The sequence below is a fragment of the Piliocolobus tephrosceles genome, chromosome 6 (genome assembly GCF_002776525.5).
Source record: "Piliocolobus tephrosceles isolate RC106 chromosome 6, ASM277652v3, whole genome shotgun sequence".
In the NCBI taxonomy this organism is placed as follows: domain Eukaryota; kingdom Metazoa; phylum Chordata; class Mammalia; order Primates; family Cercopithecidae; genus Piliocolobus; species Piliocolobus tephrosceles.
Window position 1 is genome coordinate 75160548 of NC_045439.1, and position 14962 is coordinate 75175509.

Consider the following 14962-nt stretch of genomic DNA (forward strand, 5'->3'; position numbering starts at 1 on the left):
AGCACATTGTGGCTACTCATTATGTGTTTGTTAAATGAATGAATGAAGCAGTATTTTTAAGTGAGGGCTTTTAGTTCACATTAGAGCTTCTGGAAACAGGTCAGAAGAGCTCACCTCCACTACAAAGCACCCAGTACCCAGCCTATTTAGGATCATTGTGGAGGCCCTTGAAAGGACTGGCCAAGCCAGAAATCACAAATCTGTCTTTACTTCATTTTCCAGCTAAACTGAGTGATCTGTTCTTCCCAAACTTCTGATTTGGAGCCTTCATTTATGCTATCCCCTTTGCCTGGAATGTACCCTTCCTGCCTTCTGTAGTCCTTGTTTGCTTTCTCTTACTCATTTTTGTAGGCCTTGTACAGCTGTCATCTCTAGGGAACCTTCCCTGATAACCTGTTCTTCCTCTTACTGCCCCACCATGTGTATTACAATCTTGAATTACTGGCCTGTCTTTCCTATTAGATGACTGTCTTAGTCCAGTTTCTGCTGCTATAACAGAATACCACAGACTGGGTGATTCCTAAAGAGCAGAAGTTTATTTAACTCACTGTTCTGGAGGCTGAAAAGTCCAAGAGCACAGTGCTGGCATCTGGTGAAGGTCATTCAGTAGTAGAAGGGCACATGAGCGTTTGAGGCAGAGAGAAAATTAGCTTAAACTCATCCTTTTATCAGGAGCCCACTCCCATGATAACTAACTCACTCCTACATTCATGCCATTAATCCATTCCTGAGGGCAGGGGCCTCATGACCTAATCAGCTCTTGAAGGCCCCACCTCCCAACTTTATGATGTTGGCAATGAAATTTCAACATGAATTTTGGAGAGAACATTCAAACCACAACATCCATCAACCACATGAGGATACAGATCATGACCTTACTTAACGTATAGTTGAATGAAGCCAAGCCAGCAAATGGACTATTTCTTCTCTAGTGATGAGGATACTTTAGTAGGAACTGGAGTTTGTAGGAGACACCATTTTGCGGATTGTTAGCTGGTAGATAATTTAAAATATTTTAAATGGTTTTGTAACTTTAATTAAATAGTATAAATTTAAATTTCTTTTCTGTGGCTCCAAAGAATATCTCCTGAAGTGGTTGACAACAGTACCGTAAGATATTGAAGTAATTCTTTAGTAATGAAATAATATGTTTGAGATTTGTACGCATAAGAATTCGGAGGCCCTCTATTGCAGATTCATCCTTAGTTGTGATGCTCTCTAATTTAATGCTTGATATCTCTTCTTCTCTGCTACTTTTTAATTTATAAGTAGATATTATTTTTAGGAAATATTCTTTTTATTTTTTTTTTGAGACAGAGTTTTGCTCTTTTTGTGCAGACTGGAGTGCAATGGCGCGATCTTGGCTCACCACAACCTCCGCCTCCCAGGTTCAAGTGATTCTCCTGCCTCAGCCTCCCAAGTAGCTGGGATTACAGGCATGTGCCACCACCCCAGCTAATTTTGTATTTTTAGTAGAGACGGGGTTTCTCCATGTTGGTCAGGCTGTTCTCGAACTCCCGACCTCAGGTGATCCACCTGCCTTGGCCTCCCAAAGTGCTGGGATTACAGGCGTGAGCCACCGCGCCCGGCTAACGGAAATATCATTCTTATGTTCCCTTCCACATTGTTGCATGTATGAACCAGCAAAAAGTCACTGTGCCTTATCACAAAGAACAGAGAAGAAATAATGTTAATCACATTCCCATTGTAAGTTCCACATAAGTGGGCAGTGGAACAGGAATTAAAAGAAATTAAAGAATGTGTAAGCAGAAACTCAGTTGTATGTAAGAAAACCCAATTCCCCCTCAGAAAGAGAAAGAGCTGGAGTCCTTTAAAAATTAACTGCCTGTTTTTCTTTGGCTAGCGAGCCTTATCTCTCCTTCTTTCCCAGGCATTGTGAAGACCCTGTTTCTCTAGCTGTGCAGCTGCAAAGTCACTAGACAGATAAACCCCAGTCATAAAACATATTTTTTTCTTGAAAAGTAAGAAATGATGTAATGTATGTCTCAATTAATTGAATAACTGTCTTTGTTTCTTGCTTCTGTAATATGCTTTCCCCTGCACAGATCTCCCCCCGACCCCATGAAATGTTTAAAAGGTAACTTAACTCTTTGTTCAGGGCTCAGTCCTTTGGATGTTAATCCGACTGGGCTGGTGCACCTAAATAATAAATATCCTCCTCAACCCCATCTGTCTCTCTGATTCCTTAAAAAAAAATAAAAAATAAAAAATTCCCGCAGTATTTCTGGTGGCCGGTATGGGGATTGAACCTGCGATCTTGGCGTTATCAGCACCAGTATTGACCAAAAAATCCATTAATTGGCCCCCTACTTCCATAGAGACCATAGGTTCCCTTATCAATCCTGCTACAGGCAGCACTGGCAGTTACTTTTTTTTTTTTTTTATTTTACAGAGATGAACGAAATCAGTCCATCATCGTAAGTGGAGAGTCTGGGGCAGGAAAAACAGTCTCAGCTAAGTATGCCATGCGATACTTTGCAACTGTGAGTGGTTCTGCCAGTGAGGCCAATGTGGAGGAAAAGGTCTTGGCCTCCAACCCCATCATGGAGGTAAGACAGCAGAGTCTTCGGCTTTCTTCCTATATTCTCTTGATAAGAAACATGCTCAAAAAATTGATTGATACAGCATGTCTCAGAAAGCCCGCGGTCTCCCAGCCACTAAAATTAAGAAAATACTTTTCTACATGTTTATAAAAAATCTAGGAAAAGTAAAAATTTGGTAAGGTAGACGTTTTTAATAAAGCCCAGCTATAGCAGAATCTGCTTTAGTCTATAATCCTGAATTTTTGACCTACTAGCGACATTGTTGCCCCTAAATACCAGGCAGCAATTAAATTTCCTTCTCCTCATTAACTGACTCATATCTATTGTTCCTTTCCTTGTGACAGAAGTACAAATTACTCATTTCCCCAAGTCCTGAGTTCTTATTTATGCTCCTTCTAAAACATAAGATTTGTTATGCTCAAATATGAATGAGTTTCATTATTCCTTTGCCCATATTTCATTTTCTGTACTTAGTCCAACCTAAGTTGGCTTAAATTTTAATATAGCTAAAGTTTTAATTTTTTTCCCAGATTTGAACTGTAAACTTAAACTATGATCTTTATAAGCTTTGTTGTTGTTGTTGTTGTTCTGTGAAGAATGTAACACAGCTATAGGTTTGTAAAAGACATTCAGTAACTGTAAGGTTTTGACAGGGGAAGAACTATGAGAGAATGTGCTTTCAAAATTCAAGTGCACCATCCATATACAAAGTAGAAATGCCTATGCCAATGAAAATGGAACTAATTGTTTGAGAATTTGAGTATTTTAGGATTTGTAGAGTATTATTTATCTATTAATATGATTTTTGGAAAGTTATAGTTTTATATGAAGACTTATTAAATGGAGAAAAATTAATTTTGTTAAATGGAGAGAAATTAGTTTGGACATGCAGAAGCAAACTTCCCTTGTTAAAAATTCAAATCGGTATTTTTTTATTCCTGTCTTTTTCCTTTGTCAAGCCTTATTTGTCACCCAAACACAGATGGAGTTAAAATCGGCCTGGTGCACCTGTGGTACAAGTGGTTTTTGCAATAATCTATCTAGAGGTAATTGTGCTTGGTTTGCAGTGTTGCGTGTGACACTTCAGAACAGAATGCTGTGACCTCTTATCTGTAGGGCTGCCCTCTAGAGCAGCAGGACTTCTACTTTTTGGGATTGAAAAACAAGATATGGTGGGGAAATTCAGAGGTTTCTTGGGCTGGATGTGCTATGGAAAAAAATACTGGGAATGCTTTCTGAAATAGGATGAACAGGAAGAAACAGATGCTTGCACCAAAAGAGAATAGTGAAAATGTTAAGCAAATGTTAAGATTTTGAAAGAATGTAAGCTACAGATACAGTGCTGGATGTCACTGGTGTTAATATTGGGAAAATAGAATCTGTGGAGCCAGTTTTTGGTTTGGGGTCAGAAAACAGCATGGCTTCTTTTCTTGCTGTTGTTGTTTTGACTGGTTTTGGTCATGACAGATTCTTGGTATTTGACAACAGTTCTAGCCATTTTAGTCCCTAGCACTGGAATATCCCAAAGTCTTGAATGTGATAGCATTAGGTAATCCCATTTCTTCTGGGCCTGGACCATATAATACTAGGATTTAAGTTGTCTTTGAGGATAACTGAAGTCTAGAATGAACCTTCTAGAATTTTTCATGAGTAGAGTCAACTATTTTATTACCTCTTTCAAAAAAAAAAAAACTTTATTGGTTTTTCTACAACACAGATTTGAATTGTATTAGTAGGAGTGATATTAAAAATTTGGAATAGCCACTGTCATAGTCCATTTAGTGTTGCTGTAACTGTAGCCTCAGAATACCTGAGGCTGGGTAATTTATAAAGAAAAGAGATTTATTTAGCTCATGGTTCTGTGGGCTATACAGTAAGCATGGCTCTGGCATCTGCTAGGCCTCTGGTGAGGGCCGGTGTGCTGCATAACATGGCAGAGAATGTCACAGGGCAAGTGGACACACGCAAACAGGGGAAACCTAAGGGCCTCCTGACTTCATAACGACCCAGTCCAGTGGAAATGAATCTAGTCCCGAGAGAACTAATCCAGTCTCACCAGAGGGAGAACTCACTGCAGAGAACTTTACCAAGGCTTTCACTATAGATTTGCCCCCATGACCAAAACACCTCCCACTAGAACCCACCTCCCAGCACCTCCACATTGGTGATCAAATTTCAACATGAATTTTGGTGGGGACATGTTATATCCAAACCACAGCAGTCAAAGATAATACTTACAATATGCAATTATAAAGAATATGCCCTGCTTGCTGGGATGAACGTAAGAGATAAAGGGATCAGCTATGCTCACCTGCTTCCTTCTCTGTTATTTAGTCTGTCTAAATAATTTGAAATTGTTCATCTATAAGAATTTGGATTAAGAAAAATTTGGTAAAGAGTTGAACTACTTTTCAATAACTACAAAAAAGGGCATCTCAATTTGAAAGATGGAAATGTAATATGGAGCTGAAGATCAGTTACTAGAAGAAAACATAGGTAAAATACTGAGTATGTAGTCTGAAAAATTTGTAGCTTTGAATCGTTTCAAGAGTATGTCCCTATATCAGAGCCCTTTGCTGTGATATCAGGAAAGGTATATCTGTGTCTCCAGTGATCTGCTGAAACTCCTCATAGGATAATCAGCATCCTACACGGTTAACATTATAATCCAGTGTCTAAAGAGATATGCACATTATTCTTCAAAAAGGAAGCTCCTCATTCTCAACGTAGGCTTCTTTTGCAAAATGTGAATGATGTACAGATGCTCCATTTCATGATGTTTGCATTTTTTCCTGGAAATTTTCATAGTAAGTTGGGAATAGCACACTGAAACTTTTTTTTTTAAGAGACAGGGTCTTGCTCTGTCTCATCCTGTCCCAGGCTGATCTCAAATGAACTCCTGGGCTCAAGCAATCCTCCTGCCTCAGCCTCCCAAAGTGCTGGGATTATGGGCGTGAGCCACTGTACCAGGCCTGGATCTTAATTTTTTTTTTTTTTTTGAGACAGAGTTTCATTCTTGTTGCCCAGGCTGCAGTGCAATGGCATGATCTCAGCTCGCTGCAACCTCCACCTGCTGGATTCAAGTGAGTCTCCTGCCTCAGCCTCCCGAGTAGCTGGGATTACAGGCACATGCCACCACGCTCAGCTACTGTTGTATTTTTAATAGAGATGGGATTTCACCATGTTGGTCAGGCTGGTCTCGAACTCCTGACCTCAGGTGATCCACCCGCCTTGGCCTCCCAAAGTGCTGGGATTACAGGCATGAACCACCCCGCACCTGGCCAATTGTTCCTTTTTAATTTCAATAACCATAATTGAAGATTTTCCTCTCCATTTAGCAAAGAAGTGGCTCATGCATCATTACATTAAAATAGTAAAACCAAGATTACCAAGATCATAAAATTTATTTTTTCCTTTAGTGGCTTTTTGCTAATTAAAGTGAAAATAGTATTAGGGAGTCTCTTGTGAATACAATGTTTATGTGGCCGAGGCAACAATTGAGGGAGTGGACAAAAGGTACTGTTTATGTATAGAAATTTCTTTTGCTATCAGGTTCAGGACTTAGAATCAAATAATTTTTTTTTTAAAAAGAACCCTAGAGTGCAGCACACCAACATGGCACATATATACATATGTAACAAACCTGCACGTTATGCACATGTACCCTAGAACTTAAAGTATAATAAAAAAAAAAAAAAAGAACCCTAGAGTTCCACTATCCTAGTCAATTTACATTTGAGGATACTAATGGTCCTCAAAGAGATTAAATAATGGCAAGTTGATAATAGGGTCTGGTCTGATAGGTCTTCAGGCTTCTAATTCATTTGTTCTTTCCACCATTGTTTGTCTATGTTTAAATGCATTTTACTTGAAAACAAAAGGATCTGCTTCAACTCTAGTCAGTGCCTGCCTCTTCTCACAGTGTGGTGGTGTTTCGACAGGCGGGCCACTCTGACGCCCAGTCTGAGTAGATGGGGGGAGATGGTATGTGGAAGGTGGGGTAAGAGTTGAGGAAGGAGGAGAAGCTGTGGCCCACCCTTTCTCCACTGGCTTAGTGCTTACGGCCCTAACTAATATTTACTGTTTATTGAATAGCTGCTGCTACTTCTACCGCATGTAACCTTTCATTTGCTCTATGGAAGAATATATTGTGTTGAGAGAAAAGCCTGCATTTATAATTAATCTCCTTTTCTAAATAAAGTAGTGAGACAGTGTACAGACTTTTTTTAGCTGTAGTGTTTTATAATATCAAGAGGGGTAACATCTGAGTAAATGAATAGATAAATTATCTCAGGCTACATTAGATTCTTCTGTAATTTTGCCAGGAAGATATTCTTATTCTTATTTTTCTAGAAAAGATTCTAAAATGTTAATCTAAAATATTGCAATGTCCTCACTGCCAAAACAAAAGAGGATGATATCTACACTCTATTTCAGAAAGTGAAAATATGTTTTCTTTGATTGATTAAAGAATCTAATGTGCTGACTTGTATGGCTGTGTTACTACTGTTTTCATTACTTACATTTGTATCACTCTTAAAACTACATTGTATTTTCACATCTTTCTCTCTGCTGTAGTTTCAATATACTAATCCTAACATAGGCTTTGTGAAGGTGAAAGAGATTAATCTTTTATGAAATGTGCTTATTAAACATTTAATATATGCATTATGTAAACACTTGCTTTTCTGACTGCACCTTTTTTTTTGCTTTGCCTTAAAAAAAAATTATAGAAGCGAGTTACCTAAATCAGAAAGACATATGGCATTAAAAATTTTAAGGTTGTATAAAACATTTAGCAGTGAGTTATATTTTCTGCATTCTGTAGCAGATATTTTGTAAGCTAGAGTTAACTGTCAAGATCCAAAGTCAAATGTTTCTTTTTCTGGTTCTGAAAATGGCCTTTAAATTGAGTGGGTAATACTAATACTCTGCTAATAAACAGTCTAACTGGACCTTTGCTGCCACAGGATAAGGTGATAGAAATATCAGGCTAAAGAGACCCTGAGCACCAGAGCAGCATTTCCAGGAAATATTGATTGATCTTAACCATTTTATTTATGTAAAGCAGGTGAAGTTTTTTGGAAAAACATAAAAACCTGAAACTTACCTAACAAAGTCCATGCCTTGGCAGCTCTCATTCTCATCTGTTCTCTTTCTTTGCTGGCATGAATGTTCAGATAACCCAAAAGGTGTTATGAAAATATTCTAACCTCTGAGTTCAGGTCTGCTGTTTCTGAAAATCATTTTTGTGAGAATAACAAGACAAATAAGAACTATTAGTATATATCTGTGTGATTGTGCAGTGAGCAAAGCATACACCTGTGCCTGCAGTGGCAAAAGTGGTTCTATTCTTAAAATAATCAGTTTTGGCTGGGTGCAGTGGCTCACGCCTGTAATCCCAGCAGGTTGGGAGGCCGAGGTGGGTGGATCACAAGGTCAGGAGCTTGAGACCAGCCTGGCTAACATGGTGAAACCCCGTCTCTACTAAAAATACAAAAATTAGCTGGGCGTGGTGGCATGTGCCTGTAATCCCAGAGGCTGAGGCAGGAGAATTGTTTGAACCTGGGAGGCAGAGGTTGCAATGAGCCGAGATTGTGACACTGTACTCCAGCGTGGTGACAGAGCAAGACTCTGTCTTAAAAAAAAAAAAAAAAAATCAGTTTTAAGGACCTGTGTTCTACTCCATCTTTTCTCTCACTGAGCAGATTCAGTAAATGTCATGTTGTTAATTACACGCCTAAAATCTTATTTTCTCCCTTGCTTTTTAGTCAATTGGAAACGCTAAAACAACCAGGAATGATAATAGCAGCCGTTTTGGGAAGTATATTGAGATTGGTTTTGATAAGAGATATCGAATCATTGGTGCCAATATGAGAACTTATCTTTTAGAGAAATCCAGAGTGGTATTCCAGGTAAGCCAGCCATATACACAAATGTACTTGTGTTAGATTGCTGTATAATTGTTGAGTCCATGCTTGCTGGTATGCATTTTATTTCTAGATAGTTTTGAGCATATTATGACAATATTACCTCCAACCACACTTGGACTGAAGCATGGAAAATGGTGCCTGTTAGAGGCAGGGGAGTACCACTTAAACGCTAATAGTCTTTGGGGCTAGTCACTTTTAGGTTTGACTTTTCCCTACAGGTGCTTGCAGGAAAGCTTAGTTGAGAACAGATGCTATTAGTTTAGTCTTGTCTCTCATATTTCCAAATGATAGGGAAGGTATTGTTCCATGCTTTCAATAAGTTACAGTTTGAACTTGGTTCAAGAAAAAAAATTATCTTGTCCTCTTTCCTTCCTTCTTCTCCTCTCTTAGAATTTATTATTGTTTAGATAGAATAGTGAGGGTTAAAAAAAATCTTCACAGCCAGGCGCGGTGGCTTAAGCCTGTAATCCCAGCACTTTGGGAGGCCGAGACGGGCGGATCACGAGGTCAGGATATCGAGACCATCCTGGCTAACACGGTGAAACCCCGTCTCTACTAAAAAAAAAAAAATACAAAAAACTAGCCGGGTGAGGTGGCGGGCGCCTGTAGTCCCAGCTACTCGGGAGGCTGAGGCAGGAGAATGGTGTAAACCCGGGAGGCGGAGCTTGCAGTGAGCTGAGATCCGGCCACTGCACTCCAGCCTGGGCGACAGAGCGAGACTCCCTCTCAAAAAAAAAAAAAAAGAAAAAAAATCTTCACAACCCAATTGTGAACTACTATCAAAAAAACAGTTGTTGCATCTGTCTAGGGTTTACATTCACATGTAAGCTCTTGATCCCTTTTGATTGGAAAGTGGGAGATACTATATATTTACATCACTAACAGGCATACATTTATATATTTATAGGTATGGATTTATCACACACTCTCAGTATATGGCTTCTGTAGACCTACTGCTTGCCTCATGCTGTGAGATTTAGGTTTCATTAACCTCAACTGCATGCCCACTGCATTGAGGTTCAAATGCCCCTGACACTGCCATGTAACAGCATCCACAATTTCCATAGCCCAGGTCTGTCATAGGTTTGAAAGTGTCTGATAATTTGAGCAGTCTGAAGTTGCTCTGGCTTTGACTTTGGGGCTGTGCCTGATTTGTCACCACCTAAAATATAATACTTGATTTGTATAGTAAGGCAATACAAATGAAGTATTATATTTAATATCTAGGTACATACAGAACAGAGTTACTACACTGATGGCCATTTGTGTAGGTTTTTTTGAAAAGTGTCTACTTTGATAACCAGAAGAAAGGATGGGTGAAACAGAGGTAGATCTAAGAGAAGATTCAAATGTTAGAGTTCAAATAGTAGAGGTTTGATTGATAGGTAAGTGAGTAAGCGGGGAGGAAAGATGGTCCTTGGTCAGTGTGAGACCAAAGGCTAGTAGTGCTTAATATAAAATGGTAAGGCCCAATCCTTATTGTCTTGTTTAGAGACACTGAACCATTTCTAGCAGTTTCCCAGTCTCCAGAGATACAGAATGTCAAGGATGTTTGGCTTGTCAAAATGAATCACACAATCAGAAGAGGCATACTTGTACGGTCCTTTATGTACAAAGAGGACCTAAGCATTTCTGCAGACTCACAGGCTTTTGTAGTTTCTGTGTGCTGAACCACCTGCTCTCTTGTTTAATCATACTTGTGGTCATTAGTATATTGGTAATTTGTTCAGTGGCTTCTGTCCCTATAATAGGTTTTCTTTTCCAGACATCAGCCCCCCTGTGGGCATCAAACCTGACCCTGGCCTTATTAATAAGATTCATTAGCCAACTGAGTATACTGTAAAAATCAAGGATATAGTGATAAACTATTAGGTGTATGAACAATATTATTGCAACTGTATTTTTTAGATGTATATGTGGAAAAGACTCTCAGGAGATACTGAAAAATTATCTTAGAATTTATATGTGATTTGTTTTCTATTTTATAAAAGTTATTGATTTAAAATGTATAAACTAAAATGATATAGAAGATGTACATTTGTGGCTTTCTTATAAACAACACAGTAGATGGTCCAGTTTACAATACGGCAAGAATGGGATTATTCTTTTTTCAAAGCATTTGGAAGACTGTGAATCTAAGAGGTACCATTAGAAAATAGTATTGAGTATTGCAAAAAAAAAAAAAAAATGGTTTTAGTTTCCCCCCAAAAGCACTGATTATCTTATGATTGTGGCCATACATCAAGCTGTTCACTAGTTCAGAAAGCATTACTATCCGATATTTTATGTTGAATTTGACCAACACACACATATTCATATATATGCAAATAGGCTATAAATCAGAAGATTTAATAATCAGAAATAAGTATTAGGAAATATTGGAAAGTGTAATTTATTTAACCAACTGAGATAATTAAATATTAAAATCTTATTTTATGGTAGAACTTTCTGATTTTATGATAGAATTTTCTGAATTTTAGATTAAAATGCTGTAATTGAAAACTCTTCTTATTTCAAAGGCAGAAGAGGAGAGAAACTATCATATCTTCTATCAGCTTTGTGCCTCAGCAAAGTTACCTGAATTTAAAATGCTACGATTAGGTATGAATATGGCATTAAATTTATTGTTCTGGTATTGTTTTCTGTTAATTTCCAAGTTCCTAAATTTACTTGTTAAAAAGGAGCTTATCTCATGCTGAAATACTTATGGATAATATGATAAAAAGTCAGCAGTTGGCTTCAAAATAACCCATGGGGTAAAGAAGGAGTAAGTAGCTGTATAAATGGAACAGTATTGGCCTGGAGGTGATTTTAGATGGCTGTTTCAGATGAGTAATGAGTACCTACGGGCTCATTATATTAGTCTCTCTACTTTTATATATGTTTGATATTTGCCTTCATTAAAAGAAAAAAAAATTTAAACGAGTTGATTTGTTAGAGGCCAGTAGGGTTTCTTATGAGGGGAGTAAAGGATTTGAGGAAATTATTCTAGTGTGTAGATTGGAATAAAACCTTTAGGAAAGGACTATTTATTTTACCAATTAACATAAATAAACTATAAATATTTTACCCCATTTAATTAAATTTTATTTAATTTTTAGTTTTTTATTAAAATACAATTGAAAACACAGGCAGTCAAACTCCAGACCCTGTACACTCAACTGTGCCATCGCCACCTCTGATTCAAAGTGGACATAAGGGTAGAAGTCAAGGCTTTTTCATAAACCAGAAAACTTTTATTTTTCTTCGTTACAGGAAATGCAGATGACTTTAATTACACGCAACAAGGAGGCAGTCCTGTGATTGAAGGAGTGGATGATGCAAAGGAGATGGCACACACCAGGCAGGCCTGCACTTTGCTAGGTAATGTCACTTTATTCTTGAGCTCTTCTGAGGAATAGCTTTTTTACTCAAGCAACCTTTGTTTAGAATATTGGCTTGACTTTATATTAAGTGGCGAGTATTGCTAAAAGATTTAATATTCCACATAGAACACATTTAGACAGCAAATGGGCAGGAGGTTTCTTTTTGGAGTGATAGAACTGTTCTAAAATTAGGTTGTGGCAATGGTTGTGCAACTTTGTAAATTTACTAAAACATTGAATTGCACACTCAAAATGGGTAAATTTTATAGTATGCAAATTAGCCTTCCATAAAACTGTTCAAAATATATATTTGGGGCATCAGGGGAGGGCTACTTGTAATTCTTTGCTTAAATTTTTATAAAATCTGAAACCTGAAGCTAAGTGAAATCGGCTCCTCTACAAGCTCGCATTTTGTAGGAGCTTTTGGTTTGTTTGTTTGGTTTTGGGGGTCTTTCTGTGGCTGGGAAATGTGGCTGAGTTGGCATCATGACAGAATATTACATTACATGTAGTTTATTCCAGCATTTTTTTTTTCTGTTCCAACACTTCTGAAGCAGCTCAGATGTCACTATCTTGTTTCTGGGATTTAAAAACTGTTGGGCCTACATGTGAATAAATTAATCTGTAGAACTTGTCATCTACAACTTAAAGAAAAAAAAAAACCTCAGAATATAAGTAACTCTAAAATCATACGATGGCATTTTGAATAGTGCCCTCAGGTGAGTTAACATAATTTAAAAGCACTGCTAATTACAGTGTGGACCAGGACCACTGTGGGCCTTGCTAGAAATGCAGAATCCTGAATCCCTTCTCAGACCTACTGAAACAATCTGCATTTTGTCAAAATCTATTGGTGATTAATATGCATATTAAAAGTTTGAAAATCACTGCGTTTCTTCTCGGGCTAAATCTGTAAACAGTAAATTGTGAATTTGAAAAAGCCATACAGAAATTGCAGTGAGCTGAGATCACACCACTGCACTCCAGCCTGGGTGACAGAGTGAGACTGTGTGTCAAAAAACAAAAAAGAAAAAGTCATAATGCAGGAGATGGTAAAAAAATAAATAAATTAAAAAAAAATAATAATTATAGGATCAGTACTGAATTATCCTTTCTTAGATTACATATTTGGAAATGATTTCACTGCTTCTGTTTGCATGCAATTATATCTAATTTTCGTGAGATTCTTATGTTATTTAAAAATGAAGCCAGATCTGATAAAAGCCGAAAGCTGTCCAGCTTTCTCATCCTGCCTTATCCTTCAAGTTCTGCTCTGATGCTGTATTTGGACGCATACTCATCAGACTGGGATATAGCACCAGCCCAAACGCTTCTAATCTTGGTGTCTCTTTGACTTAATACTTGGTCTGTAGTTTAAAGAAGTAATTAAATAATTACTTTTTAAACAGCCTTAAGAAGTAACAGCTTTATTGGGCTATATTTGGAGCAGAGATAAATAGAAATGGTAATACTATTACTTTTAAACCCAGTGTGTGACAATGATGACAATAATTTGTTTAGCACTTACTGTGTGTCACATTGTGTATTAAGTATGCTATGTGCATTATCTCATTTAATTTTCACATACTTTGAAATAGTCACTATTATTTTCATATCTCAAATGAGAAAATGGAGGCATAGAATACTGAATTACCTGTCCATTTGAGATGATAGGTCCGTACCAGAGTCAGGTCTCAAGCCAGATCAGCCATAGTCAGCAGCCATGTTATCCATCCATGATGCTAAACTACCTAATGTGTTAATGTCAACAAAGATGAACGTGTTGTTAGCTATGACACATTATAATATGCACAACATCTGGCAATATTCAGGAATTAACAATAGGCTTAAAATTGTCTGCTATAATTGTTTAGTTGCTATTCTGAAATTAATCACTTGTTCATTCACTCTCTTGTTTCAGGAATTAGTGAATCTCATCAAATGGGAATTTTCCGAATACTTGCTGGCATCCTTCACTTAGGCAATGTTGGATTTACATCCCGAGATGCAGACAGCTGCACAATACCTGTAAGTTCAGAATAAGTTTTAGTGGGATGGCAGTTGAACTGTGTTTTAGATTTGTAGATTGTTTAAAGAAGCAATATACTTTAAGTCTCTCTCTCAATATTATCAGAAATATAATTATCAAAGACATATATTATCAAAAGGAGAATCTCAAACTGAGAATAAAGAAATATGGATTCTAATCCCTGGTGCATAGTGATTTTGTGGTGTGTGTGACAGAGATAGAGAGAGAAAGAGAGAGGGTTGGATAGATGAGATTACTGACTGATGCAGATGTGGCCCCACAAGATCAGAAACTCATGGAAGTTAAAGCTATAAGGGATCATATCATGCCCTTATGGAAATGTTTCAGGACTCCCCACTGCCTTCAGAAGCAGACCCAACACCTTACTTGGCATGACATGACATGACATGAAAGGGCTTCATGACTGACCCCTGACTTCCTGTTGAGCTTCTTTCTCATTGCTTTGCAGACTCCACATCCAGCCGTTTCCATGCCAGGCTGGCTGTCTCTCCTGGCTTTGCTCACATTCTCCCTCCTGGGGTTCGTAGATTGCTCTTCTTCCCTAGCCAGCTCTTACTCACTTCTCACAGGCAGATCTATAGCATGTCTTCTTAGATACACACTCCCCACTTCTGCTTTCCTTTGTAGCTCAAATCACATTGTTCTATAAAGGTCTCTCTTGCTTGCCTTTACCCACTAGGATTTGAGGTCCTTGTGGAAAGAGCCATGCTATTCATTTTGGTATTCTTAATTAAGGCCTTAATTTAAATGGCATTTATTCAACTCAGTTGCCTTTTTTCTCTGGATCTATAGCCACTTGTGTAAAAACAGATTCTCTACTCCTGTAAGAAAAGAATCTGTTTCTTGTCTTTTCTGGATATACTACTTTGATACTATATTAGATGTGTGAGACATGATATAATATAAAATAAGTGACTTTATGATTTGAAAAGAAAACTTTTTCTGTAACTTTTTTTTTTTTTTTTTTGAAATGGAGTTTCGCTCTTGTTGCCCAGGCTGGAGTGCAAAGGCATACAATCTCAGCTCACTGCAACCTCTACCTCCTGGGTT

General features: G+C 37.7%; 1 protein-coding gene across 9 annotated transcripts in view; it reads left to right on the plus strand.

Annotated features, from left to right (window-relative positions):
* Window positions 1-14962, plus strand: part of MYO5A (myosin VA) — a 218209-nt gene that overhangs the window by 97611 nt on the left and 105636 nt on the right. For all 9 annotated transcript variants that reach the window (XM_023227136.3, XM_023227138.2, XM_023227137.3 and 6 more), the window contains exons 5-9: window positions 2414-2570; window positions 8336-8479; window positions 11017-11098; window positions 11753-11860; window positions 13784-13890. In XM_023227136.3, coding sequence (XP_023082904.2) covers window positions 2414-2570; window positions 8336-8479; window positions 11017-11098; window positions 11753-11860; window positions 13784-13890 — 598 coding nt within the window. The remainder of the gene's footprint in view (window positions 1-2413; window positions 2571-8335; window positions 8480-11016; window positions 11099-11752; window positions 11861-13783; window positions 13891-14962) is intronic.